We start from the raw sequence: 26,868 nt of genomic DNA, 5'->3' as shown, positions 1-26,868 counted from the left end.
GTCAGCACTCCACCAGAGTGAGGGCTGGAGCCGGCTCAGCCCTCGTTCGTTTTAGAGGGGAAGCCGGGAGCCAGAGCGAAAGCTGCCTGATTGATTGCGTCGTTTCGGCGCGGTGCTCATCGGGCGCTGCGGAGGCAGCGAGCGCGGTGATCGATGCTCCGCGTGGGCGGGTGGTGGTGGGGGGCGTTCGGAAAGGGGGGGGGGGGGGTGTGACAGCGTGCATCTTGCCGTGGGGAAGCTGGGCCATGGAGCAAGACGGGTGCAGCCTGAGAGAGCGAGAGAGAGGCGAGGACAGGGGCGGGGAAACGTGGCCCCCCCGTCGCTATGGTTTGCCATCCAGCCCACCCCCTTCCACACTGAGCCGAAACACAGGGCGATAACAACACATTAATCAACTGCTGTCAATGCAGGCAGTTCACTCAGCGGCAGAATCGCAAGGCTTCCAGCGGGATTCGGCGTACTTTATACAGTCTCACTCAGAAAAGTGTAGCAAACAGGGTTTTACCCAGGCTTTAGGTGCACAGTGTGGCCTGGGTTCATGGTGTTCCCTCAGAAAGACCATAGTGAAGTCTCTACCTAATACTCCGTGCATCAGGGGATGAACTGTGACAAGTATCAGTGCAAGGGGGAGATCCATCAAGATTGGGTTTATGGGCTGGCCAGGGCTTTCTTGTTACACTGCTTGGCACCCTGTAACTTCTCGGGGACCTGAGAATTACTTAGGTGACATCAGTGGAGTAGCACCTATCCTCCAATGAAGGCCCACTGCAGTGTAGTGCACTGTGGGTTTTGTAGTGTGGAAAAATAGCCATGTTGGTGTGCAGATGTCTCAGCTGATAGCTGACAAACTTACAGCTGGCAATTACCCGAGATACCCGTGGAAAAAAGAATGGAATTTATTTCTGCTAAGGCCAATAACCATGAATTTTCATAGCCTGTTTGTATTGTAAGTGTAGCTTCGGGGCTGTTGGTGGCAGGTGGTGGTTAAGGCCCTAATCAGGTCTGAAATGCACTGTAGGTTATGCAGCATCCCAGCTTTTTTGAACATTGTGCAACTCACAGGGACTGCAATGCTGGCCACCTTCTGCTCATCCTTCTGCTGTCCAGAATACTGCTGAATTCCATCATTCCTCATTCCAAGGGCACAGAGTGACACAAACCTCACGAAAAGCTGAACCTTCCTTTCAAGTCCCAGCTTCGTCCTCCAGTCCTCGGATGTGATCATTTCCCGCCCCTTGGTTTGGTCTAACAAGGACTGTATTCCCCAATCCATGCAACTTAAATGACTTAAGCTGTGGAATCCCTCTCAAAGCGATGTTAGTCAAAGCGTTAGTCTATCTGTCTGAAAGGGGCTTTTGATCTGCATGCATGTGGAGTAAGTGGCTTATGCCTAATGTACTTAATATGAATTTGTAGATTTACCTTTGGTTCCTCAAATCTGCCTCACAAAGCGCAAATATCATTAATTCATTCATCCAGGATGCCTTCTTTCTTGTGTTTATTTTTGGTAAGTGCCAAATCCTTCTGCATTTTGCCCATCTTATTCTTTTCTGTTTTGCAATTTTAACAGCAGCTGTTACATTTAAATCATAAATTACTTAAATTTCCATACATATGTGATTTAGCAGGTGTTTCCCCCCCCCCCCAAGATGGCTTAGAATGCGTCATTGTCTACATTCGAACCCCTGCAGTCCCTGATATTGTTGAGACTTTTCGCTGCTAGTTCCCGCTGTGACGTGTGTGTGATCGGGAGGTGGGTGCGTGCGACCGCAGTGATAACGCGCCACATCCGCGGAGCTGCGGGGACCGCGGCGGGAATCTCACAGCTCCCGCGCGTCAGCCACGGATGAGTAAGGCCCCGCCTCCGAGCGGGCGGTAACGCGGTCCTGTCACCTCGCGCTCGGTCTCGCCGAGCCAGCTCCTTCTCTCTCTCTCTCTCTCTCCCTCTCCCTCTCCCTCTCTCTCACTTAACCCCCATCGCCGAGAGCGGGCGCGTTACACAACCTGCGAAAGGCGTCCGCGGGCAAGGGAGGCGACCAAGCGGCAAATCGCTAATCCTGCCTGGCGCGGGAAGCCGGCACACTGTGCGAATCAAGACAGGGAAATATTTGGTCGCATCTGCTGCGCTTCTCCTTGGCGCTTTCGCGACTCCCACGCAAAGCGCAGAGCAAACGTCGCCCTCTGGCGGGCCGAGGGGGGGGCTCGGAAGCGCAGGGGTCGTCACGGTTACAGAGGCTGCAGGGCCAAAGAGTGGTCCCGTTTGACCACCCTGGGCCACAGTGTTAACAGGTGTCTGATCAGCACGATGCAGGCACCTACCTCGTCTCTAACCCCTCTGTCTACCTCTCCATCTCTGTTGACAGGTGGATGAAGATGCTGCACTGGACCAAGCGGTAAAGTTTTGCCAAATCCAGATGGCCACATCCGCACAGAGACAGGTAGGGAGACCCTGACTGCGCTGCTCTGAAGCCTCCACCTCCCAATCTCCACCCTACCACAAACACACGCACGCACACACGTGCACACACTGAGTCTCCCTGAGCTCCGCTCTGAGTAATGAATCCCCCTGGAAGATCGATCGTAGGGTGAGTCACCACATCACAATACACACAGCTCACCATGAGCTGCCACCTGATGGAGGCGGCAGATGGGACCAGATGGAGTCCGGTCCCGGGATAAATCGACTGTGCCCCCCCCCCCCCCCCAACACACACACACACACACACACCAAGAGACATTCAGCTGAGCACCAATGGATTACTCAGAAGTAGAACCCTGCATTTGAGTTTCATCTAGATGACCTTTTCATCCAAAGCAGTAGATTTTTTGGAATGCGTAGAAGTATTCAGAACTGTAATTCATTTGCTCAATACTTCCCTCTCATTCTCAGACCCCTTAAGGGTACAGCAGAGATCAGATAGGATTCCAGCAAGCAAATCATTTTCCGATAAATGAAACATAGTGGGTCAAGATAAAAACAGGATAAATAAATGCTTACAAAAAACAGGACTGACAGCCAGTAAAATGAGTGATGATTAATTGAATGTTAGCAGTAAACACGTCATGCATGTCACAGTTTCTGGACATCAGCATGCGATAGATCCAGCTAATTTATTTTTCTCAGTAATGTATCGCAGGGTAACATCTCAGTATCTCGGTGACTGAAACCCGAGGCCAGTCCTCCTTTACTGCGGTGAAATTTGAAATGTGGAATCATTCTATTCACGCTGCAGAGACTCTCCAGCAACAGCATCACCTGGTTGCGCTGTCCCTGATGCAGGAGCTGTAGCTCCAGGATAGCACAAACATCAAACATCATGATCAATGCCTTCAGTGAGCTGGGGCCCTGCTTATCTGTCAGTTTGGATCTTCCTTGAGCGTGCTGCAGAGCAATCGTTACACCTGTAGACAGCTGGCCTCCTGGCACGCTGCAGTTGCTGAATGTGCTCAAACATGCATGCGTACGTACATGTGTGTTGTCTGTCACACACCTTTCAAGCACCACCTCGGCTGTTTTCTCTTGTTTCGAAACCCAGTCGAGCTGTTAGCGAGCCCTTCTGTCTTCTCTCTAATGTTTGCATGACACATTTGCTGGCATGTTTTCTCTCTCTCTCTCTCTCTCTCTCTCCATCTCTCTTCTCTCTGCCCACTTATTAACGATTCTTGATTTTTTTTTTTCCTCTCTTTCCTCCGCAATGTTTCAGCAACTGTCAGCAAATCTGAGCCTGAGAGCAACACCCTGTGTTCAGAATCAGAGTCAGGGCCAGGGACAGTGAAAGCAACAGAGCATGATGTAATCTGTTGAGAAAGTGACCGTGGTCACAGCGGCAAAGGGGAAGTAAAATGGAGGGTCCAGAGAGACGGAGGAGAAGCACCCCAACTAAACCAGGGGGTCCTTTTCTTTGTGAGTGTGCACTTGTGTGCGTGCATGCATGCGCGTAGGTGCGTGTGCATGCGTGTGTGTGAGTGTGTGCTTGTGTGCGTGCATATGTCCAGTACCAGTCAAAGGTTTGGACACACCTGATCAAGATAATGTGAAACGTGCATTCAAAGACAATTTGATCTAAAGACTTAGGCTTAAATGCTTTTTTAAAAGTTTGTTTCTTAGGAAAAAATAAATAGTGTTGTTTCTTAGACAAATATAAAATACATGAATTTCTTTCCAAAAAAAATAATTAAAGAAATATTTTTGGCTACTTTGAAGAATCAAAAAAATGAGAGTTTTGATTTGTGTAACACTTTTTTAGTCACTGCATAATTTCATTTGATTATTACAATCAAACATTTCATAGTTTTGATGTCTTTTCTACTGTTTTCCACATTTTAGAATAATAAAGAAAGCATGTCTTTTTGACTGGTACTGTACTGTGTGTGTGGGGGGGGGGGGGTGGAGGGATTCGAACCCTCGCCTCCCAGCAGGAACGGCGGTGTCTGCTGGACTGGGCGGGGCCCCGTTTCCTTACTCAGTTGGCAAAGGCAGTATGTAGCATGGAGCTTCCTAATGAAGTGCGATCTTCCTCCTCCTCCTCCTCGTCGTGGCCCGTGCGAACGGTGGCCCCTTTTGATTAAGATTCAGTGCGCGCTGCAGAAAGTGCAGGAGGCTCTCACAGAGCACTGGGTGCATAAATCCCAGGTCTTTTGAAGCCTTATCAGCACCAATCTGCCGTTGCTTAAAATAACCCAAGGTGCACCCACAAAACCCCCCACGCAGGGCTCTTTCTTTACGTGCACTTGTTGGCAGGTCTCGTTCCCTTTCTTGCACGTGCTGCTTCATAAACTGTGTACTTCCTTTCCAAAACATTTTTGATGTTGCACTGTGCACATTTAGGTATGGAGACTTCTCTTGTTGATTTTTTTTTTTTTTTATTTAATGCAACTCAAACTAGGGGAAAAAGTGTAAAATAGTCTGTCTTCCAGGATAATCAATCCCTGGGAAGCATGTCGCTGTCATATCAGTGAATTCAGAATTCCTCCCCTGCAGAAGACACTGAGATGGTGTCCTAAGCTTTCGCATTCAACCCCCCGACTTGTTTAAATCACCCACGCCATGCCACTGTGCTTTAGTGGTAGTAGCACTTCGTGAAGAGTGAAAGTCATGAGCAGCGCCTGTGTGATACTCAGCGTTTCTGAGTTACGCCACACCTCAAAGCTTCCAGCCACCCACCCTCTGTCTGTCTGTCTGTCTGTCTGTTTGTCTGTCTCTCTCTGTTTTTCAGTTTCTATATCTGACTTTTATTCTCCTTGTCTGTCTTTCTGTCTGTTTGTCTATCTGTCGGTCTCTTTAAGTTTCTGTCTTTCATTTTATTCTTCCTATTCCTGTCTCTTGGTTTGTCTCTTCCTCATTGTTAGTTATGGCACATTTTCACAATTGAAATCGTAGAAAAGCGCTGAACAGTGGGAGTTCCAGAGGGGATCAATAAAGCAGGAAACCCATGGAAAACTATCCTCTGACCCTGAGAAAAACCGGGGGGGGGGGGGGGGTCAAGAGACTCCAGGAGAACGAGCGGTATGCTAATGGCGGTATGAAATGCCCGTCAATCTGTCACCCTCTGTATAACATGTCTTCGCTGTGGTGCAGACCACGAGGCACACGAGGCATGGCCTGGCCTTCATGTGATCAGGTGCAGCGGGAGACTAAGAGCTGCGTGCTGATAAGGGACAGGGGCAGCCCCCTCCCCACAGCCACCGAGCGGCCGGCCCGTAATCTCTGCTCCCTGCTTTCCCTGCGGTACCCGCGAGCGATAATGGCAGCCCGACAGGAAATGAGGCATCCTGGCAGAGTGCGGGGGCGGGCTGGAGTGCGTCGTGTCGTGGGTGATATTGAAGAGCAAGGGCGCACCTGGAGACGGCAACGCAGCGTCGTGGCTCAGCCCCCCCCATCTCAGTCCTGGGGATAAATACACATCTATAAAGGGGAGGCGCTGAGCCAGAGATTGATGTCACTTTTTGTTTCTGTTGGAGTTTGTTTGATTTGTTTGATTTTTATGTTGGACCGCTTTGGTTCTGCATGTCCTGATGCTGGATCCGTGAGAAATGGTAGTGTTACTGTTTTTTGCACCACACCCAGCAGGGCATTTTATTATTGCAGTGCCCTGAGAGCTCCCTCCCAAGCGTTTCCCTAACGTTGCAGCAATGTTTAACAAAGCGTGCAAGCCTGCTGTGGCTGTTTTCTTCTTTTTTATTGAGCTTTAAGTGTTCAAACAAGTGATGTCTCACCTTAGGCACTCACCGGCTCTGGCTGGTATTCATTGGGCTTGCTCTGGAACTGGCAGGACGGGGGCGGGCGTTTAGAGTGAGGTGTGCATGGTGTGACAAAGCCAGCCCCCCCCCCCCCCCCCCCCCCGACTTCCCCGCGTCTTTTGTTTTTGGAAAAAGCCGCACCTCGCCGGGTGTAAACGCAAACACAGTGAGTCAGGCAGCGGAGAGAATGGTCCGGAAGGAAAATCAGGAGGAAAAAAAGAAAAGAAACTTGGCCTGCCGATCTTTGGGAACGGTCGGCTGCACAAATGCAAACGTGCGCACCTTGTGCAGGAGCCGCCCTCCCGAGAGCTGCCCGGCTGCCTGTCCGCCCCCCTCCCCCCCCTGCACCCCTCCCCCCCGTACCCCTCCTATTACAGCGAGCTACCGCACAGATGCAAGGGGCGCATTTACATCTCATCGTAGGTAATCGGGCATCGTGTACTGTTGCACATCTTAAGCCGCACACGTGCACTCAAACATACACACTCACTCACACACTCACTCACACACACACACACACAGACACACACACACACACACACACACACACCTTGTCAAGGTGGCGTGTGTAACCGGGCCCTCCCCTCCTCTTCTCAGAGCGGGAGCTGTAGGAGAGGAGGGTTCCTGAGGGAATCCTGTCCTTCCCATCCCCCCCTCCCTGGAGCCCGGAGCCCAGCCGTCCTCCCTCATTGCCCTCACCCCCCCCACCCCCTCTCTCTCGCAACCCACAGCAGCACAGCATGTTCTGGAGCCTGCGTTTTGCACTGACAAACAAGTGTGCCTGACTGTGGCGCGCTGCTCTCCACTTAACCCGTTGCTCAGCCAGGTGTTCATGTGCACAGTGTGACCCAGCCAGCCTGTGTGTGTGTGTGTGTGTGTGTGTGTGTGTGTGTGTGTGTGTGTGTGTGTGTGTGTGTGTGTGTGTGTGTGTGTGTGTGTGTGTGTGTGTGTGTGTGTTTGAGTGCGCGTGTGTGCGGCTTAAGATGTGCAACAGTATGCAATGCCTGAATGTGTGTGTGCGCGCGCGTGTGCCCTGATCTCTGCAGGCCAGTTACTCAGTGTTAGAAGGATGAAACTGATATCTGTCTTAATGACTGCTGATGAGAGCAGCACTAGTCCTTTATCTTTGCCCTTGTGACCCTGGGAGGCCTGGCCCCCCGCACTGTCCATCCAGACACCCCTCCCTGGGCCCGCGCCCACTCTCCCTCCCCATTGGCTGACGGCTGGGAGACCGGTCAGCCTCATCTCCAACGCTCCAGTGCCACCTGCTGCACTGAAATGTGTGAGATTCAAGGTTCAGTGTGTGTGGGCTGGCATTCTGAGTGGACTCCGCCAAAGCTGGGCTCATTTTATTTCCCAAGAACAACGCTGGTAGAAACTGTGACACTGAGCTACAGCCATGTAAGCAATTAAATTAAAATGCTTTCCTTTTTTGTCTTTCGTTTTTTTTTTATTCTTTTTTGAAACCGTAATGATAATCAAAAAAGGCCGATAACATAAACAGTAGCGATAAGCTGCTTTAATACCCCATTTCAGTAATTGCAGGAAGTCCATTGATTCAGAAACTGAAAGCCCCGGCACCGGTTTCAGAGAGCAGTCTTCACATGGATTACAGTGTGTAGCAAGGGAAAGAGGAAAGGGAAAAGCCTTTCGCCATGCTCTCAGGTACAGTGCTTAGCAGTGCGGAGATTTTTTATTTGTTGCTTTCCTTCATGTTTTATTCATTGCCTCTAACCCCCCAGTCTGTGATTGCGAAGGACTGTGGGTCTGGGTCTGGGTCTGTGTCTGTGTCTGTGTGTGTGTGTGTGTGTGTGTGGTACACTCGTGTCTTGTGTGACAGGAGTCTGCCGTTGTCTTAACCCCTTTGGGCTCTCGGTAATGAAGGGCTATGACTCACAGTTGGATTTGACTCTGTTGCCCTGCAATAGTTTCTCAAGGACGTAACTGTTGTGGTAGTTGTTGAGCTGATTTTTTCCCCCCCTTTCATATTTGGTGCTACATATCGGTACATATTTAGATATTGGTAGATATTTTTTTTCCTGCATAACCTTTCTCCAGATTCAGAAATATTTCGATATATTTCGGGTTTAATAAAAAGTTCTTTTTGGCCCCCCCTGCTCCTCTTTTGAGTGTTTTTCCACCGTTTAAGAACTACTTCTGCCAGCGCGAGAAAGGGGGGGACGGTACGGAATCTCTTGAACGCGCTCCTGTTTTGGAACGACGACCAAAACGAGGAGTGCATCCATTTCGTTAGCCGTCGGCTGCGTTCTCCCCCGTTGCCATGGCAGCGGCTCCGGGAGCAGGGTGGCTGTTGTCACAGGTTGTTTGTGCAGCTCTTGTGTTTATGAGTGGCCCTCAAAAGACGCACACGCACGCACACACACACACACACACACAAAAAGAAAGAAAGTGACAGGGAGGGGCGCAGTGCGGCCAGCGTCATGATTCCAGCTCGCCTCAGGGACCCGGTGGCTCAGGGACCCAGATCCTCAAGCATGGTGCTCCCGCACCTGTCTGTCCACCCTGGCACAAAGGGACTGCCCGTGGGTAAGCTGCGGCCTCGTGGCCCACTTTGAGACGCCTACTCCTGTGCCGTTCGTGGCGCACTTCGTGAGAAGCAGATCTGTTTCCTTTGGTTTTATTCCCCCCCCCCCCCTCATATGGTGTAGTTCGGTGTCTGTTTGAGCTGTAAGGGGCTCGGCTGCTTTGTGAAAGTCGTGCTCGTGTCTCGTACTCCCTTGAAAGTGATTGCAGTGAAGCTGTGCGATTGCGCGCGTGGTGGCTGAAGCTGTTGCTAAGCTGTTTTGCTGCGCTGTTGTACTGCGGCCACCCGAACCTCAGTGTCGATTTCTGGGTTCCGACCTAGTAATGAAGGGTGAAATTATGACAGTATTGCAAAGTCCTCCAGACCTTCTCTCCCCACCCCTTTCACCCCCCTCCCACCCCTACCTCAGGCCAGGTGAAAGTCTCTTCCTCACCTGTGTGCTGTCTGTGTGCTTTTCCAGACTAGCGGTGACACGCCCACCACGCCCAAACACACCAAGGAGCACCGTGACATCTTCTTCCCCGGCACGCTGCCCACAGCGGCACTTCCCAGCCACCCTGCCGGCCACTCCCTGCCTTCCCAGGACAGCGAGGCCAAGCCCAGCTCCGAGCCGGCCGGCAAGGCGCAGAGGACGCCGCCCACCTCCTCCTACTGCCCGCCTTCTGGGCCCCAGGACCAATCGCAGCTGAGGAGACAGCAAAGCCATCCAACGGCAGCCATGGCCTTCCTCTCCCAGACAGGTGAGTGACACGTCTTAATAAACACTCCTTCATTCAGTGTGAACAGGAGGATAGACCTTGGCTTCTTTCTGTCGGTGTCTAGTCTAGGAACATGCCTATGCTGGTTGTGTAAGCCAGCTGTTTACAGTAGACACTATGAACTGGGTAATCCAGTATTTCATTAGGCAATTATGATTAGATTCTAAGAAGTATAATAAGAATTATATTCTTTTGCTAAAGACTAAAGAGAATGTAAGTTACCTGGTGGGGTAAGACATGATGAAGGGAATTTGTGTTTAGTTGACACTGAGGTTGTTGGAGTAGGGTTCACTGTGCAAATACCACAATTGCTCATCAAGACTTTTAAATGTCCAGACCTTTGCAGGACACCTTAAAGTGGATGGTGTAAAAATTTGCATGTCCTGACCAAAGTGGATGATTTTTGAGAGGCACTGGCTGTTCTGCGGGGCAGGAGTTTTGGGGACATGAGGGCGGGCCTTGGTCCTCAACCCTGCAGGCTGACTGTCCTTGCAGTAGGGGGCAGACCTGCTCATATTGACATGCAGACTCATAGCTAGGCTAGCTAGGCTAGCTACCGCTGCTTATTCTTCAGATGGCCAGTACAGAGACTCACCGTGCATTAGTTCTGTATTTAGGCAACTAGTGCGTTATCTTTAAACAAACCCGTGCACTGCATTTGTGGGGAAAAAGAACAGCTGTGCACGGCCAAGACTAGATGTGTGCTGGGGCAGTGTCCATCACGCCAGCCTTAGGTAGATACGTTCAGTGCAAGAACAGATGAGTGTGCTTAAGCTTTATCTACACAGCCAAAGATTGCTACAGCGCTCAGCCATCCATGGTGCGGTTTCCGTACCTCATAGCAGACCTAAATAGACTGTCTCTGGTTTACTACACAGCAATCAGTTACTTAAGCTTAACAGTCATGGTAACACAACAGAATTTCTCCCTGTACACTCCTTCGCGCTCATACCTAACACTCCTACTATGTGTTGACACCACATGTTTGTCAATATTTGTCCTATCATTGTTTCACCGCTGTAGTATTTTTACTACCATACCTACTTAATGTGAACAGATAAAACTGGGGGAAAAAACCACACACAAAGGGAATTTACCAAACCGCCTGGATGTGCACACGCGTACGCAGCCTTCCCGGGCGCTCGCGACGATGATGAGGTGCGAGGTGTGGAGAACGAGGCACTGTATCTGGACACTCGGAGCAGAAAATCTACAAATGACGGTTGCCCCGGCAACGCAGACGAAGAGGTCGCTGCCAGAGTGGATTATTACATTTGCTATTAGTGGTCTTACAAAAGCGCATTGGCGCTCGGGGTTTTCAAAACGGGGCCGTTATCCTGTTACGCACGCTTTATTCTGTTATCTGTTTGTTTATGTATTCGTTGCGAGGCCTCACAGGGAAGGGGGATGGGGGAGGCGTTTAGGGAGGTTTGGGTCCAGGAGACCCAGGGTTACATTGGACCGCTAGTTACGCTGAATACCTGGTTCTGAGCACCAGCCGACCCGGGCTGATGCAATACCAGGCGCAGTGTTGCAGAGGCACTGGTGAAATATCTGGTTGATGCCCACTTAAGCATGTGACGGAGCTGCAGAAGCTGAACACCAGTCGCAGTTAAATATAATTAGGCGATTTGGCCGCCGGTCCGGCCTGTCAGTTCGCGTCGTCTCGGTGCGGTTTCAGCAACTCAATACAAAAACCGCCAGCTATAGCACAGGCAGCCTCCATCTGGGCTAAACGCTATCTTGAGTCTGTAAGGACTCTGTAGGTTACCTGCCCGCATGACTCAACGCTGTGGGTGGTAGTTACGGCGTAATGAGATGCATGTGCAGCTAGACTGCCTTTATTGTTCTCCTCGAGCAGGGATCCACTTCGCATTTATTCACCACTCCACCAGAGCAGCTTCGGCTGAAATCCCACCAGGGGCTTCGCTCTGCCCAAGTCTTCTCAGATATTCGTCTTCCCGTTCTCTGAACGACGGTTGACTTATAACCTTGTATGTTTTATACATCAGTCAACCCTAAGAGAAGGAATCAAAACTTTTGATTATTGCTGTTTGCAACACCCCTTTAAAATACAGCTGAGTTTTGCCTCTGTGGCACAAGTGGGATATGAGGGGGTGGGTGGAGGAAAGAACCAAAAAAAGGTGTTAATTCTCAGCAGCTGTTACTAATTAGACTGTAATCAGGGTAGCTGTATCCTCCTTTGCCTTGTGTGGTCCTGTATTTAATTTCTGAAATTTAACTTAAACAGTGTAGACCATTTGGAGTGTAACGTTTGCTTTTAAGTGAGGTTTGTGTAGCTTGTGTGTGTGTGTCTGTCTGTGTGTGTCTGTCTGTGTGTGTCTGTCTGTGTGTGTGTGTCTGTGTATGTGTGTGTGTGTGTGTGTGCCCGCCTCATTGCGTATGTGTCATACCAGCTATTTTTTTAATTTAATTGATTTAATACTGCATCTGGCTCCACCTCATGGCCAAGTAATGCAGCACTTGCAAAAACCCTCTACAGCTCTCTGTGCTATGATAGTTTACATCAGGGTTTAATGCTAAGCAGTACATACAGAGTGTTGAAAAGAATTATGGCAAATAGTGCTGCTGCTAGTGTACACTACGAATGAGTTGAAATGTGATGTACAGCAGCTAGCGGAGTCAAGTATTGCAACTGCAGATGCTTTTTACAGGGAGTAGGTGGATCTGTGTATTGGAGATGGATAGAGCTGTGTTCGGGGTGGGCGGGGCTGTGTGCAGGAATGGGTGGAGCTGAGTCCATAGGTGCAGCTATGTATATTAAGTGGGTGGGGCTGTGGATAGTAAGTGTATTGTGTATAGTAAGTTGGTGGATCTGTGTGCAGGAACAGGTGTAGCTGAGACCATGGGTGGAGCTATGTGTATTAAGTGGGTGGAGCTGTGGATAGTAAGTGTACTGTGTATAGTAGGTGGGTGGATCTGTCTACAGTGGGTGGGTGGGGCCATGTACATGAACAGGTGGAGCTGAGACCATGGGTGGAGCTGTGTATAGTAGGTGGGTGGAGCTGTGTGCAGGAGCAGGTGGAGCTGTGCAGGGGGTATGTAGAGCTGTGGATAGGGCATGGGTGAAGTTGTGTACAAGGAATCAATAACTGATAGGTATTTTTGCCTCTCTCAGAGGAGCACGAGGAACCACTAGAGGGCCTGGGCTACAGGCAGCAGGAGTCCCGGCTGTGCCAGCAGATGAAGATGGCCAGCGTGTCGCCAGGTCAGGAGGCCGCAGGCTGGCTCACTGAGGAGCCTGCGACCTGCAGTGCTCCACACCCTCCATGCCCAGGTAACCTGTGTTTTGTGCATAGTTAGCTTTTCCAACACCTCAGAGCAGTAAGCTGCTAGATTGCCCAAAGTTCTTGGTGCCTTGACAAAAGCCCTAGAGACATGTAATGCTTTTTCAGAATGCTGTCTTCATTATTAGACATTTTCCCATGATAATAATAAAATATGTAAGTTTTTATTGCTTTGAAGGAAAAATTAAGTTCTAGCAACTTCAGTAAGCTATATAAATGTCACATGTTTGCACTAAATGTATTGATCACGAAGTGGGCCTGGTGCCTTGGATTGTTTGAGGTGTCCTTTTGGCTCTAGCCTATCCTGTGATTACATTACATTACATTACTGTCAATTACTTAGCAGGCGCTCTTATCCAGAACGACCTACATAGGTTACAGTTTTTTACGTTATCCCTTTATACAGCTGCATATTTACTGAATCAATTGTGGGTCAAGTACCTTGCCCAAGCGTACAGTGGCAGTGCCCCAGCAGGGAATCGGTTACGAGTCCTGGTCCTCTCTCTGTCTGACTCCCGTCTCTCTCTGCTCTCTGAAGCGTCGTCCGTGAGCTCCTCTCCGGACCAACCATACCCAGGCGGGGAGCAGTCCAAGCAGACGGACCCCAGCCGAATCCGCTCCCGCATCCCGCCTAACATGCCAAAGCTCCTGATCCCCTCCACCGTCACCAAGTTCCCCCCCGAGATCACCGTCACACCCCCGACACCCACCCTGCTCTCTCCCAAGGGCAGCATCTCTGAGGAGACCAAGCAGAAGCTCAAGGTGCGCGTCTCTCTCTCTCTCTCTCTCTCTCTCTCTCTCTCTCTCTCTCTCTCTCTCTCTCTCTCTCTCTCTCTCTCTCCCATTCTTTCTCTGTCTCTTTGCTTGAGTTTATCTCCCGTTTACTGAATCCTAAGCAAAAATGAAGGCCGCATAGACAGCTCTCCATCAGCAATATTTCTTTAGTCAGTACACTAACATCCATCTGCTCCCACTGCTGTTGGTTTGAAGAGACTACCATACCTACTATTAAGATGAAAAGAGGTATCTTTGTATGTGCAGTTGAATATGGTAGGTTTTGTTTTTTTTCCCCCTAAAGGACGGTATTTATGTGTGATGTCAGGCCTAGTACTTTTTCCGCCAGTCCATGCATTACACTACATTACAATTTTGTTATTTAGCAGATGCTCTTATGAAGAGTGACTTACATAGGTTACAGTTTTATCATGTTAACCATTTATACAGCTGGGTATTTCCTGAGGCAGTTACCACGGCAGTGCCTCAGTGGGGAATCAAATCAGCAACCTTTCATTACGAGCCCTGCTCCTTACCCCTATATTACACAGTTCCCCCATGCTGCTCTGTTCATGCAGAGGTGCATTTTGGGGTTCAGTCATCCACAGTGCAGTTTGCATCTCTCACAGCACGCCTGAATAGACCTTAGGCCTTAGGCTCGTTGCACAGCAGTCAGACTGACCCTCCCTACCCCCTCGCTCTACAGAACGTCATCCTGTCCTCTCAGTCGGCCGCCAACGTGAAGAAAGAGACCCTGTGCCAGCCGGCCTTGGAGGTGCAGGAGACGTCCAGCCAGGAGTCGTCGCTGGAGAGCGACACAGACGAGGAGGACGACTACATGGACGTCTGAGAGGCCGGCGTTGCCGCCTGGCCCCCCGCTCCGTTCTCAGTGCGCTTTTGGGACTGTGCACAGGGGCCGCACACCGCCCAGCCGAACCAGGCTCTGACTCGCATTTGAGTTTGTGTCCTTTTTAATTCATCCCCCCGCCCCCCGCCCCCCCCCTCCCCCACGTCTAGACGCAGAGGGATGCCACGTGTATCTGCAGCTAGTCGTTTTTTCAGTCCTGTGTTGGTACGATCGGTCCCCCCTCTGACCGTGTATGTGCTGTGCATGCCGTCCGTGCGTTTTCAGTTTCAAGGGCTTTTTTCCTCCTGCAGCATTCAGCCCTGTGGCTCCGCCTCTGGGCTGTTGTGTAGTGTTGACTCTCAGCGATTGGCTGGGGCTGCTCTCTGTTTAAGTGACAGTCCAGCAAAGTGCCATTTACTCTCGTCAGACCCACCAACTGAAGGCTTTCTAGAATAAGTGGATGTATTAAAAAAAAAAAAAAAAAAAAAAGATTACATGCAGCAAAATAAATTTAGCAATTTAGTCATTTTCACGTTCAGTGCTCAAAGTTGGTGAATCGTTGCCTACCCTTGTCCTATGCAGACACTTAAACTCCAAATGCAATTAAGCAGTCTGTGATTATCCAAACGATGCAGTTCGTGCATCTATCAAACTTAGTGAGAACTAGAATTAGGCATATATTTTTGCCAGCAAGAACGTAGAAAAAAGAAGTCACTTAAGAGGTGCTGAACTCCATTCTCAGATATGTGCCAAGACAACATATCATTCCTGTGAGCAGTCCTTAATTTTATACACATTGACAAAGTGAGAATCATTTCAAGGAAAACTTTTTTTTTTTTGTTTGACCTGCTAGGACACTAACAGTAACTGGTGAACATCGGCCGCCTCCCAGCTCTTGTCTGAGGGGAGACGCACAACCGTCAGGCAGTCCTTTAGAAATGCAAATATCAGGACCGCACTCCACACAAGAGCTATCCCACCAAGTGCAGCACCTACGCGCAACAGACTAGGCCTTGCAGCCTGTTGCCGATTGAATAGGTTTACATACAGTTTACAGACAGTCCGGTACAGTTTTTTGGTTTTGTTTTTGTACGTACGTTAATGAACATGGTTTATATTGGAGTCACTTGTGCTAAAGCAACTTTGCTTTGTGTCTTGTTATATTGTGTCTTTAATGTATTTTGGGGGTTTTTGTTCACTTGTTTTTTTTTCCCAAAGGGATGATTGATGTAAGGGGTAATAGTCTTTACCACACGGAGGGATTAGCGGTGAGTTCCGTCACCAGCACTGTCACAGATTGAGCCGTTTCTGAGACTCGCTGGGGGAGAGATTCCCTTGGACGGCTTCAGAATACTTTCTGTACATATCTTGTGTGTGCTGAAAATGTCATTTCCTTCAAAATATTCAAGTTGGTCGCCTTGGCCTGGCATTGCACGTTTCAGCAGTAAGGACGTGCAGACGCTCTCGGTTTCACCCAAGCAATTTCTTTTTTCCCCTCCCCTATTGGATCCGTTTTGGAGGGTACACTTAAACAATATTTAAAATGATTGACAAAAAAAAATCAATTGAAGACAAAGGAATGTTTTTATACAGATTGTTTTCTATACGAAGATGGATATTTACAGTATTTTTCTTGAATACTGTTAAAGCAGCATTTTTAAAAAAAAAGGAAAATTCCTTGTAAATAATAATAAGGGACGTTAATCGAAACAGAGTCTTGCTAAACTACCTGTAAATGTATGTTTGTATTTTTCTGGTGTAAGATACTGTTTTATATTCTGCTGCGCTTCTTATGGGAATGTATCATGGCTGAGAATTTAATTCCAAGTTTCAGGCCTCCTGGTTGGGTGAAAGGAATTGAATACTACTGCACTCGAACACCAGGGGGAGATGTTGTACTCTGAATACTGGCGCTGCATTAAAGATGTTACAAACCAAAAATACACTTGATACCACACTCCTGCCTGGTCTGAGTGCTTTTCTGACATAATCACTGTGTCATGTGGAACACAACTAAAATATTAAAAGAGAGTGCCTGGCACATGTGATTTAATGTAAGTGTTTAGATCTGCAAGTTTTTCTCGACGTGCATGCTTCATGAGATCTAAGAGGGAAAACATTTGCCATGTCCATGTAGGTTGATGTTAATATATGTTGCCATTTGAGTTGACCATCCCTGTTCTTCCTAGAAAAGTGTAAATTTCTCACATTTCCCTGTCTGGTAAAAGGCTGAGTTGAATATGTACTGCAGGCCAGACTGCTTGCTCAGAAAGTCCTTACTGATATAGACTGTCTGCTCTCAGATAGCCCAGAGCCACTGCAAAGCAGCCCTATGTTCTTCTGGCAAAAACTGCACTGTCTCTTTCAGGAATCTGTCCCCTTGCTGTGTTTCTCTTCCTGCACCCTCCCCTGCGTATCGGGATCAGAAGAGGGCTCCTCTGAAGGTTGGAGACCACCCATCTCTCTGTCAGTGAGACGTCCCCAACACAAGGAGGCCGTTAGTCCTCATTAGCAACTTCCAGGAGTTCCTTATGAAGTGCTGTGAATTTGTGATCTGCCCCTTTTGCCAGGCAAGCTTAATTTGAGGGCTGTAGGTTTTCCCTTCTTTATGAAGAGGGCCAAATGTGCTCCTCTCTTCCCTAGTTTAAATTTGTGACATTGGTGTCGTTCAGAGAATTTGGGGGCGGGGGGGCAGACTTCTGTTCACAGTTACTAGTCACCAAACCCCTATTTCCACAGAGGTCTGGCTGGGTTTTTAAATTAAGCAAAGAGCACATTTTACATTTAGACGATGCACTGCAAAAACTCCAAATCTCACCAAGCATATTTGTCTCTTTTCAAGTCAAAATATCTCTTTACACTTAATATAAGACACAGTCACCAAACAAGCAAAATTTCCTTGAGCTACAAGGACTTGTTTTTAGACGGTGCATCTTGAATATCTGGTTTGGTGAAACTGTCTTGAAAACATCTTACTTTGAGTGGTATATCAAATTAAGCAAGCCTTTTTGACAAGTCAGAAGGTTTTTAAACTGCATGACACAAAAACACTTCCTAATACCAGTTAAAAATGGATCAAAATTAGTTTTTTTCCACCTAATTTGAAGATCCCTTTCAAGAAATCTTAACAAGTGTATTTCCACTAGTTCCATTGGCAGATTTTTTCACTTATTACTAGCAAAAAAACACCTTGTATTAATTATTTTATTTCTTATCTTTGAAGGGCTATTTTTTGCAGTGTGGATCAGAAATGTAGTGTTTAAGGGATATTTTGCATGGCAACAGAAACAAATGGGACAAACCATGGATGTTACTGTCCTACACCTTTCTGCAGAATATACATTCTATATATATATTTGCATCTCTTTGTGAGAGACCTGAAGGACTTTTTCTCACTCTTGGATGCTTTCAATAATGCGAGTTAGAAGGGTGCTTATTCCCATTCCTTAACTTGGTAACATGTCCACAAGAAAGTATTAATACCAGCACACGGTTTTAATGCCCAAGCAACAAAATTTAATGAAACCAAGTCTTGGTCAGCTTTCAGCTAGTGTTTTTATCCAGGGTGACCCATACGGGCCAGGAACACGGACAGCACTAACAGCATCCATCACCATGGTAGAGTCAGATTGCACATATTTAATACATATAACAGTATAAATCATATGAAGAAACGGCTCCTGTGATAGCTAAAACACAATTAAAAACAAAAATCATTTATGAATGCCATCCTAAACCAAAGCCTAAGAATATCACATGCTCTGAATTTCTTTGGTGTTGAAGCTTGGCTCTCAGAGGGACCGGGGGCCTTCGAGCACAGGCCTGGTTCCTGGCGCTGGCCAGACTTGGCGGTCTCTGCAACCTCTGCTTGCCGGGTGCTGCGGGCCTCCAAAGTGGCCAATTAAGGCATCAAAAGGCTGACTGCATGGCTAATGTGAGTGAAAGGTGTGAGATTTCTCGTCGGGGCTCGGCGGGGGCCCTTTATGGGGCTCTGCCCGGGCCGTCTGATCCTCCGTGTGTATTGGCAGCTGTTAACTGCGCAGAACCCCCCCCCCCACCACCACCACCCCTCCAATGCTCTGCGGTGAAGGCAAATGGCCAGAGGCTGACACCCGGGAAGCAGGACATCAGCCGCAGAGGAGGATCAATGCGCAGACGGGGCTCCAGCCCCGGCGCGGGCCGGAGAGGCCGTTGGCGACTCGTCAGGGAGGGAAGCGGCATATCATCGACTTTGTCTTTCCAACGAGCCCCGGCCCGAAGTCAGACGGCAGGGCAGGGCATGGATGCTGTCGTTTGGAGAGTAGCTGTTTTCTTTTTAATTTCTACTGCGATTTCCCCCCTCACATTTAGATTTCAGGTCTGAACGTGTCGCTCTAATACGTGCGCTGTAGCGCGGGAAGGCTGGGCTTTGACTGTCCAACCAGCAAACGGGCGGTTGCTGTTTCAAAACATCCAGGCGCCCCCCCCCGGGATCGGGGGGCGTTCTCAGGATTCGCATTCCTGAAAGCGGGGCGTGGCAGTGTCAGAACTTCCCGTTGCCACGCGTCATCTGGGCACGTCGGCAGGTTGGGAAACGTGGCCTCTCGGCACAGGGGAAGGCGTAATAGGCCCTCTCCGACAGCGCGTGAGATTTTGATTCATCAGCAAACGGGATCAGGCTGATCGATAGGCACTGCAGCGAGCGTGCCTTCTTTCAGGGTAATTTGTCAATTGCGACAATTTTCCTGTATTGCTGATCCCAGTCCCTCCTGGACTGAAGTGCTCCTGCATTCAGTGAAAAATAAACTTGCAGGTGTTGGAGGCTTCACTCTTACCTTTGTGTATTAGAGAATGTGTGTATGAGCACCCAATTCGTCATTTATTTTAGTATATTTTGTGTGATAGATTTACACATTCAGATTTGGTCTGTGTACTATTGTTCATACAATATATGCATTTTTTTCTAATGGAGGGGATGGCGCTGTGTCTTATGTCTCATATGTGCACCGCCTGCCACTGTATACTTTACATTACATTACTGTCATTAAGCAGACACCGTTATCCAGAGCGACTTACACAGGTTACAGTTTTTACATGTTGTCCATTTATACATGGTCAACTCCAGGAGGCCACCTTAGGTTACATATCATTCATTTTATACAAGTGAGGGTTTACTGAAGCAATTTTGTGAGCCCTGCTATTGTACTCAAAGGTACAATAGCAGGGCCCCACCAAAGAATAAAACCTGCAACATTTGGGCCACAAACCCTGCTCCTTACCAGTATGCCATTCTAAAGGTGTGTTGCCAATGTGCTGACAGATTGTGAAAAAATGGGCTATCTGTTTTCATCTGAAACACACTGCTGTCAAAGCGCTGCAGTTCTAGCAGCGTGCAGTGTGTGTCTCTGGGTCCCCGGGGCCTGGCGACCTCACAGCCGTCACCCGTGTCACACCCGGTCGGGGCCGGCTGTAAAAGCCGACGCGGCCTGGGAGCGTTCGAGGTCCTGGCCTGTGTCCTCTGCCGTGTCCAGCGCCACATCTTACCTGTCACCTCTGCTCCCGGTGCGTAATGGGATTGACACCGCCGCTGCTGAAACATACACCTAAAGCTCCAGCACTGAGCCCCGCTTACGCCCAGGCCTTCAACTCTAATCCCTCTGCCTGCATGCACAAATCTCCACACCTGTCCGCTGCTCCAGCCCTCCAGCAGAAAACGGGGCGAGGGACAGGCGAGGGCTCCTTGTTTGATTTTGTCAGGGCGTATTTGCTTTGAAAGCATCCTTAAATATCCACTTTTAATAATTTGTTTCAGGTGCAGTTTACTTTAGAAACGAATGCTTCTGAATAAAAATCCTGCTTTAAACATATGTATCAGCAGAATATTTCCCAAATCAGACCCAAGTTCCTATTTGAAACACTACATCAAAGAGCTCCTAAGCTCCTTTCCAAATGCACTGCCTCCTTACTTCCTCATGTATGCCTATTTTACGGATGCTATGAACCCATTTAAAAATACACAGTTGAATGTTTGAAGCCCATTGGGGATGGTAGGGATGGGTTATGATAACATTTGTCAGTAAGGGAAAGTTCTGGAAAAAAAAATCTGCAGCTTTAGATTGAGGGGGCTTGAGAATATGCATGTCTCTCTCAGAAGTGCAAAGTGAGGAGAGTAGCACTGAACCTGTAATTAATAACTCCCCTGCAACAATTGGTTTCACGCAAGGTGACTGAAACCACATCGCACATCCAGGGGGTCCCTGAGACTTGCGAGTAGGCTTGCGGAGTGACAGTTGGGACATTTGCAGCAAGGGGCGGCGTCAGCTTTTTTCCCTCTCTTCCTTTTTTTTTTTTAAAACAAAATGGCCTTTTAAGTATAATAGAGCAACAACATGCAGGTGTGAAAGGCTGAGGCAGAAGCTCTTCCCTCTTTGTATGGATTTCTATGAGTAATGGGACAAATATACATCCACTTCTCTTTGCCTCCATTCAGCCATCAGTCAATATTCTCACGGCTCAGGCTTTCAGGGTCTCTGGTCGTAAACACCTCTGCGGGCCTTTTAAACCACCTCTGTTTCCAGAGAGTGTTTTTATTCTCAGTTTTTTGGAGGCCTTTAATAGATCCACAAAGCAGAGTGATAAAACGCACAAATTGATCAGATTATTTTGCACCGAGTAGAAGACGGGAATGCCTGATGCATTCGCTTTTTAAAAGTTTTCCGAACGCCGCTGTAATAGGACTTGTAAAAGTGGTGAGCGTGCCCTTACATGTCTCCCCAAGGTTCTGACTGGAGAAAGGGGTGCATTCCAGCCTAGTAAAACAACTTGTGTTATGCAAAGGCTCCTAATGGTAGCAATCCTTCACAAATAGTCAGTCAATGATTTGACTGAATTTGTGTGGTTAGCCATCTCAAATGGTATTAAAGCACATTTTTGGCATGACAAAAGCTTTTTTTTCAGCAAAGATCCTTCACATTTTAAAATTGCAATGAGTAGCTATATGATTTAAATTACTGGATGACATCCTTTTTTCCACAATGATTTACCACTACACAGAAAATAAGAATAATGTTTTTTGAGTGAAGCTTCTACTCCTCAATGACATTCACATTCTAACAAAGTCAAAGTTTAAATTAACGCCATAATTTCAGTGTCTGCTTGTTTAATTGACACTGCAAAAGGGGTATATTTACCAGCATAAGCATGACAAATAAAAAATGGGATACATGTTCTGAAGCTAAGTCACAATACATTCTGTTCACTATGCTTCTTTTAATGTAGTTTTTGACCCTGAAGGGCCTAGAGTGATTAGGAAGAGCAGTAATAAGGTGCCGTATTGCTCCTCCATGCGGTTAGCATTTCTATGGGTGGAGGACGAGTGTGGTAACTACACTGTGATCCAGTCAGGTCTGGGGTGGGGGGGGGTGGGGGGGGGGCAGATGTGGATTTGAGGCTGGCGGGATGTGTGCCATTAAGGACAGGGGGAACTACCTGTGGAGTGGAGAGAGATCCAAGCCTTGAGCTCCCTCTCTGTTCTCTCCCAGGCAGGCAGCAGCCATTGGTGCTAGCTGTTAAATGCTGGCCCATACAATTCCTATTCACCTGGGGAAGCCCCGGCCTGCAGGAGAAACTACCCTAATGAGATTATCAATCAGCACAATGTCCCGTCTAGACATCCCAATACACAAGCCTGCCTCCTCCAAACCCACTGCCCCCCCAATCCCCCCACCCCTTCACAGGCCTCTCAGGTGTGCCTTACCTGGAGAAACATCCAACAGTATGTAGTTGGATGTAGTTACAAGATACAGCCCCATAATAACATATAATGGATTTAATCTATTATTATTATTGTCTGCTAAATGACAATAATAAGAATGGATTTAATGTGTTCCTCACATTTTCTGCTGGGAAATATGTCTGAACAAGGGCAATCTTAACTGCATCCAAATGTGGCCTATAACTCATAAATATGTGGTAAAATATATTACCAATTACACATCATTTCACTATTTTAGAAATTACCTGAATAATCTATTATTAAATGGGAATTTTCCCTTTGAGCCCACTAATTGTCCCAATTGTATTGACACCATAATACAACATTAATTTGATAAATTGGGAAAATTCACCAACTTTATTGTCACAAGCATTAGCACTGCAATGATAAAATATTGTTTGTTTGGCCAGCCTGTGTAGCATCAGGTGAGGAGGTAGCACTGCGTGAACTTGTTTAGCTCAACATCGACAAATGTCCCACTTCCTCCGACGTGGATTATGTGGATCACTTGCAGCAGGCTCCCCACACTCGAGGGGAAGCCCGTCCATATTTGTTTAAAAGTCTCTTAGCAGTTCATAAAGATGCATTTCCTCCGTGGCCCTTCCTGTGGGGACGGTATCAAGGCTCTGCTAAGTCCCTTTGATTTCGCCTCCCCGCCAATCAGCAGCGGACATTGACCCCTCATTGTGTCACTTCAAAGGCTGGGAATGGGTCCCGAGGCCACTCCCACTCCGTGACTCCCCTTAAAAGCCGAAGACACCCCTTCCTGCAGAGTCACAGACTTGATTCCTGTCTTGTATCTACTTGGCACTCTTTTTGGACTAAGCACCTCGCCTCTGCCTCCCCTAGCTGTGGACCTTACTGGGAGCCGAGAGCAGATGCACAGTGCAAGGAGCTGTTAATCCTGTTGACTCGCTGGACGTTATTGCTGATCTGCAGGCCTCTTTTACCTGCCCTCTCTCTGGAACCCTGTGCAGACCTGCTCTGAAGAATGCAGCCCATACGCGGTGAGTGTCCACATGCTCTGTGCTCTTGCTAGGCAATTGCTTCAGTATCCAAATGCTACAATTAATCAGAGTTCATCAGAGGTCTGTAGCACGAACCCCGAGAGCAATACAAACAAATGCATTGGTTTTACACAGGATGTAGAAAGGCCTTTGCAACACATTGGCAGTATGTTGGTGCGCACACCTAGCTTCCTTTTAATTTAATTTGTGTCCTGCATGATCAGCCTGTACATGTCTCATGACACTTTTCCCCCTCTTAGATCTGAAGCCGAACTTTAGCATCCCCCCCTCAGCCTCTGTGGCGGGGAGCCCTGACTCCTATCACCAGGGCAATGTCAGGATGACACTGGAGGACTCTGACCTTTGGAAGGCCTTCCATGAGGTTGGGACAGAGATGATCATCACCAAACAGGGCAGGTAAGAAAGCAGCAGCAGGCATCTCTGGGCTCTGCCTATTACTAAGTTACTCTTCCATCTGCTCTATACTGAAGCATATGTGTTCTCTGCTGGAAATTGCTCCCATGCAAAGATAAATATGCAGCAGGGAGCTAGAATTATTGTACATATGTGTAGACAGATCTGAATTGGTTATCTGTCAATGCAGACAGGATCTGGTATAGAAATGTACTGAATAAATAGTGAAGTAGTGCTACTGTGATGCTGATCGTACTGTGTCTGTGTGTGTTTGTTTCAGGAGAATGTTTCCGCACTGTAAGATCAACCTGTCTGGACTGCTGCCCTATGCCAAGTATATTATGCTGGTTGACATGGTGCCTATGGATGCCTTCAGACACAAGGTAAGAGGACTTCTCTTTTAGTCAAGAACATATTTAAAATAGCCAAAACAAAACAAAACAGATGCTTTTAGTGGATCAAACAGCAGTGCCCAGGGTGAGGGGATTCCTCCAAATGCTCTCCGTCTCCAGACGCAGCTCCACCCAAGTCCCTGTTAATCACCATACTGGCACGGGACATCAAAGGCCATTATCTCTTCCTGTTTTTCTACCCCCTGCTGGGTGCCCACTCCATTAGACCCCCCACCCCCCCACCTCTCTCCTCTCTCTGTGGGTGGTAAAGCCAATGAAGTGCCACCATCATCACCACTCACTCTGAATGCACCTATCCGCACAGCTGACCTCGTATTTTAGCCTCGTCTCTCAGCTAGTACGCTGGTTCTGTGGTTCTGATGAGCAGGACTGGTCCCTCTCTAGCCCGAGGTGCTGGTCCACCTGGTGCCAGATTGCTGATTCAGTTCGTTTTCCTGCAGTGGAACAAGAACAAGTGGGAGGTGGCCGGGAAAGCGGAGCCACAGCCCCCCTGCCGGACCTACCTGCACCCGGACTCACCGGCCCCGGGGAGCCACTGGATGAAGCAGCCAGTGTCCTTCCTGAAGCTGAAGCTTACCAACAATACACTGGACCAACACGGACATGTAAGTGCCTCTCCATTGCACGCCTAGGGCAAAGCTTCTCGCAGCAAATGCCTAGTGTAGAATTCAGAGGCAGCTCTAATATTTCTCTCCATCTCACCATCTCCCAGTTAATAATTCCCAGAACTTGACAATATCCTGCACTTACACCTCTGTATCTGATCACCCTATACCTTGAGGGAAGTTTAGATTCATTGGATTCATTATCCTTTCTGGACAGTGAAAGTGTACGCTTATGATCACTGGCATATTACGTGTTATTCTGTAGATGAGCCCTTATTCTTGTTACTATTCTGGATGAGAGCGACCGTATCAAATGAGTCGTAATAATAATAATGGTGAGATGGAGGCAGCAGTGGGAGAGAGCGTGCATTAAAGGCCTCGCTGATGACCGCTGTTCCCTCCTCCCTCAGATCATCCTGCACTCCATGCACCGCTACCAGCCCCGCTTCCACATCGTGCAGGCGGACGACCTGTTCAGCGTGCGCTGGAGCGTCTTCCAGACCTTCACCTTCCCCGAGACCTCCTTCACCGCCGTCACCGCCTACCAGAACACCAAGGTCAGTCCGGCCGTGCCCCGCCCACACACCCCGCCTCTGCACCAGCTCACATTAGCATACGCGCTGCTATTTTTTGCATCCCGCAGTAATGTTGGCTGCGATGGTGCTCTTCAGAGCAGAATCGCAAAAGCAGGATGAATTCTCTTTTAACTCTCGCTGTTTCTTTCAGATAACCAAACTGAAGATTGACCACAACCCGTTTGCCAAGGGTTTCAGAGAGGAGGGCACCAACAATAAAAGGTGATTGTGAGGATATAATAATATAATATATATAAGATATATAATATTTGCCTTTTCCCATTGGATGGCTGGTGTCTCTGTGATGTAAACACTATTTCCTCCTCCCTCAGGCGTGCGCACAGAGGGCCAGGCTATCCAGAGAAGATAAAGAAAATGAGCAAAGACTCAGATGAGCATGGAAGTCCTCCAGGTACTGTCCTTTGCTGACAGCTTTTTAAGATCATTGCATCACTGAGCGTTAATATCATGGATTGTGGCATCTCTATGAAGCGCGGTTACATTGAGTTTGTCTCTTATAGACTTCCGCAGGTCTCCATACGAAGCCTACGAAGATGACCCCATGGGACATCCCAAGAGCAAGGAGGCCGCATTGGTGAAGGAGGAGCGCTACTCACCCTGGGGGTCTGAGCAGGACCCATCCCTCAACATACGCACGGAGTCACCACTGGGCACCGATGGCCGCGACATTTACAACTCAGAGCAGCTCGTGCCCACGCCAGCCTCCTACCAGCCTTACAGGTACCAGCTGAGCTCTCACAACACACATGCATCAGACAAGCAGAGTGACTTGTGCATTGCACAGCACTTTGACCTATTGCTATGCAGACATTCCGTCTTGAACTGACACTGATCTTCTCTCTCTCCACAGGTGCCACGATTATGGAAAGTCACCCTCTCCCTCCTCCAGTGTGGGCAGCAGTGGTGGCAGCACTGGGCGTCCCAGCTACGAGTCCAGGGTCCCTGATGTGGCCACTGTCCCTGACCACGATGCTCCGAAACCCCTGTCCCTGGAGCCAGGACCCTCCTCATGTGCCCCTCAGCCAGTGCCTGGGCCCCAGGACTACCCAGGAGTTCTGAACATGGCAATGCCCCCCACAAGCAAGCCAGGTGTCCTGGGTCACCACCTGTACACACCCTACGGTGCGGAGCAGGCCCTCGGGCAGTGGAGCGGGCCCGCCCCGGGTCAGTACCCTCCTCCACATCACCTGCCTGCGGACTACAGCGCACAAGCTGTCCATCACAGCTATCACCACGGCAACATGGCCGACTGGAGCCAGTACCCACTCTTCTCCTACTCTTGCTGGTGAGTGAGCGCCAGCTGGCTGACCTGGGACCAGCGTTGCCAGACTCAAATCAGTTAGTGACTGCAAGAGACTCCCTTATTCCTGCCGCCTGCTTCCTGCAAGGCCCGTCCGATCCGGGAGGATGTGATACGCACGACGCTCAAGCAGACTTCCTGTAGCATGCTGCATCCGGCGGCTGGAGGCGGGACTGAATGCTGAGGGAGCTGCCAGCATGCAGAGGTGTTCACAGCGCCCCCTATGGAGCCATTGTCTCCATTATCCAGCTTGCAACCTGCCTGGTGTTGTAGACTTGTTTAAGACCCTGTGCCCAATTTTTGCAGAG

The 26,868-nt window shown here is 48.7% G+C and overlaps 2 protein-coding genes across 2 annotated transcripts in view; both read left to right on the top strand.

The window, feature by feature from the left end:
* cabin1 (calcineurin binding protein 1) overlaps positions 1-14,626 on the top strand; it is a 64,876-nt gene extending 50,250 nt beyond the window's left edge. The window contains exons 34-38 of the mRNA XM_036525895.1: positions 2,364-2,438; positions 9,246-9,525; positions 12,683-12,841; positions 13,390-13,613; positions 14,332-14,626. Coding sequence (XP_036381788.1) covers positions 2,364-2,438; positions 9,246-9,525; positions 12,683-12,841; positions 13,390-13,613; positions 14,332-14,475 — 882 coding nt within the window. The 3' untranslated portion in view covers positions 14,476-14,626. The remainder of the gene's footprint in view (positions 1-2,363; positions 2,439-9,245; positions 9,526-12,682; positions 12,842-13,389; positions 13,614-14,331) is intronic.
* An 8,590-nt stretch (positions 14,627-23,216) lies between these two features.
* tbx16 (T-box transcription factor 16) lies at positions 23,217-26,549 on the top strand. Its single transcript, XM_036528051.1, has 9 exons — positions 23,217-23,232; positions 23,493-23,649; positions 23,927-24,029; positions 24,500-24,664; positions 25,075-25,221; positions 25,391-25,461; positions 25,572-25,651; positions 25,761-25,980; positions 26,111-26,549. The coding sequence occupies exons 1-9, from the start codon at positions 23,217-23,219 to the stop codon at positions 26,547-26,549; spliced, it is 1,398 nt and encodes a 465-aa protein (XP_036383944.1).
* Positions 26,550-26,868: the final 319 nt, after the last annotated feature.

Source organism: Megalops cyprinoides, chromosome 4, assembly GCF_013368585.1.
Source record: "Megalops cyprinoides isolate fMegCyp1 chromosome 4, fMegCyp1.pri, whole genome shotgun sequence".
NCBI lineage: Eukaryota > Metazoa > Chordata > Actinopteri > Elopiformes > Megalopidae > Megalops > Megalops cyprinoides.
The sequence above is the reverse complement of the archived record's forward strand: the minus strand, read 5'-3'. Positions and strand labels throughout refer to the sequence as shown.

Bases quoted from the DNA above. Each gene is read 5' to 3' on its own strand.
- tbx16 (XM_036528051.1), top strand. The intron at 24,030-24,499 runs GTAAGAGGACTT...GTTTTCCTGCAG, and splicing joins TGGATGCCTTCAGACACAAG to TGGAACAAGAACAAGTGGGA. The intron at 25,222-25,390 runs GTCAGTCCGGCC...TGTTTCTTTCAG, and splicing joins CCGCCTACCAGAACACCAAG to ATAACCAAACTGAAGATTGA.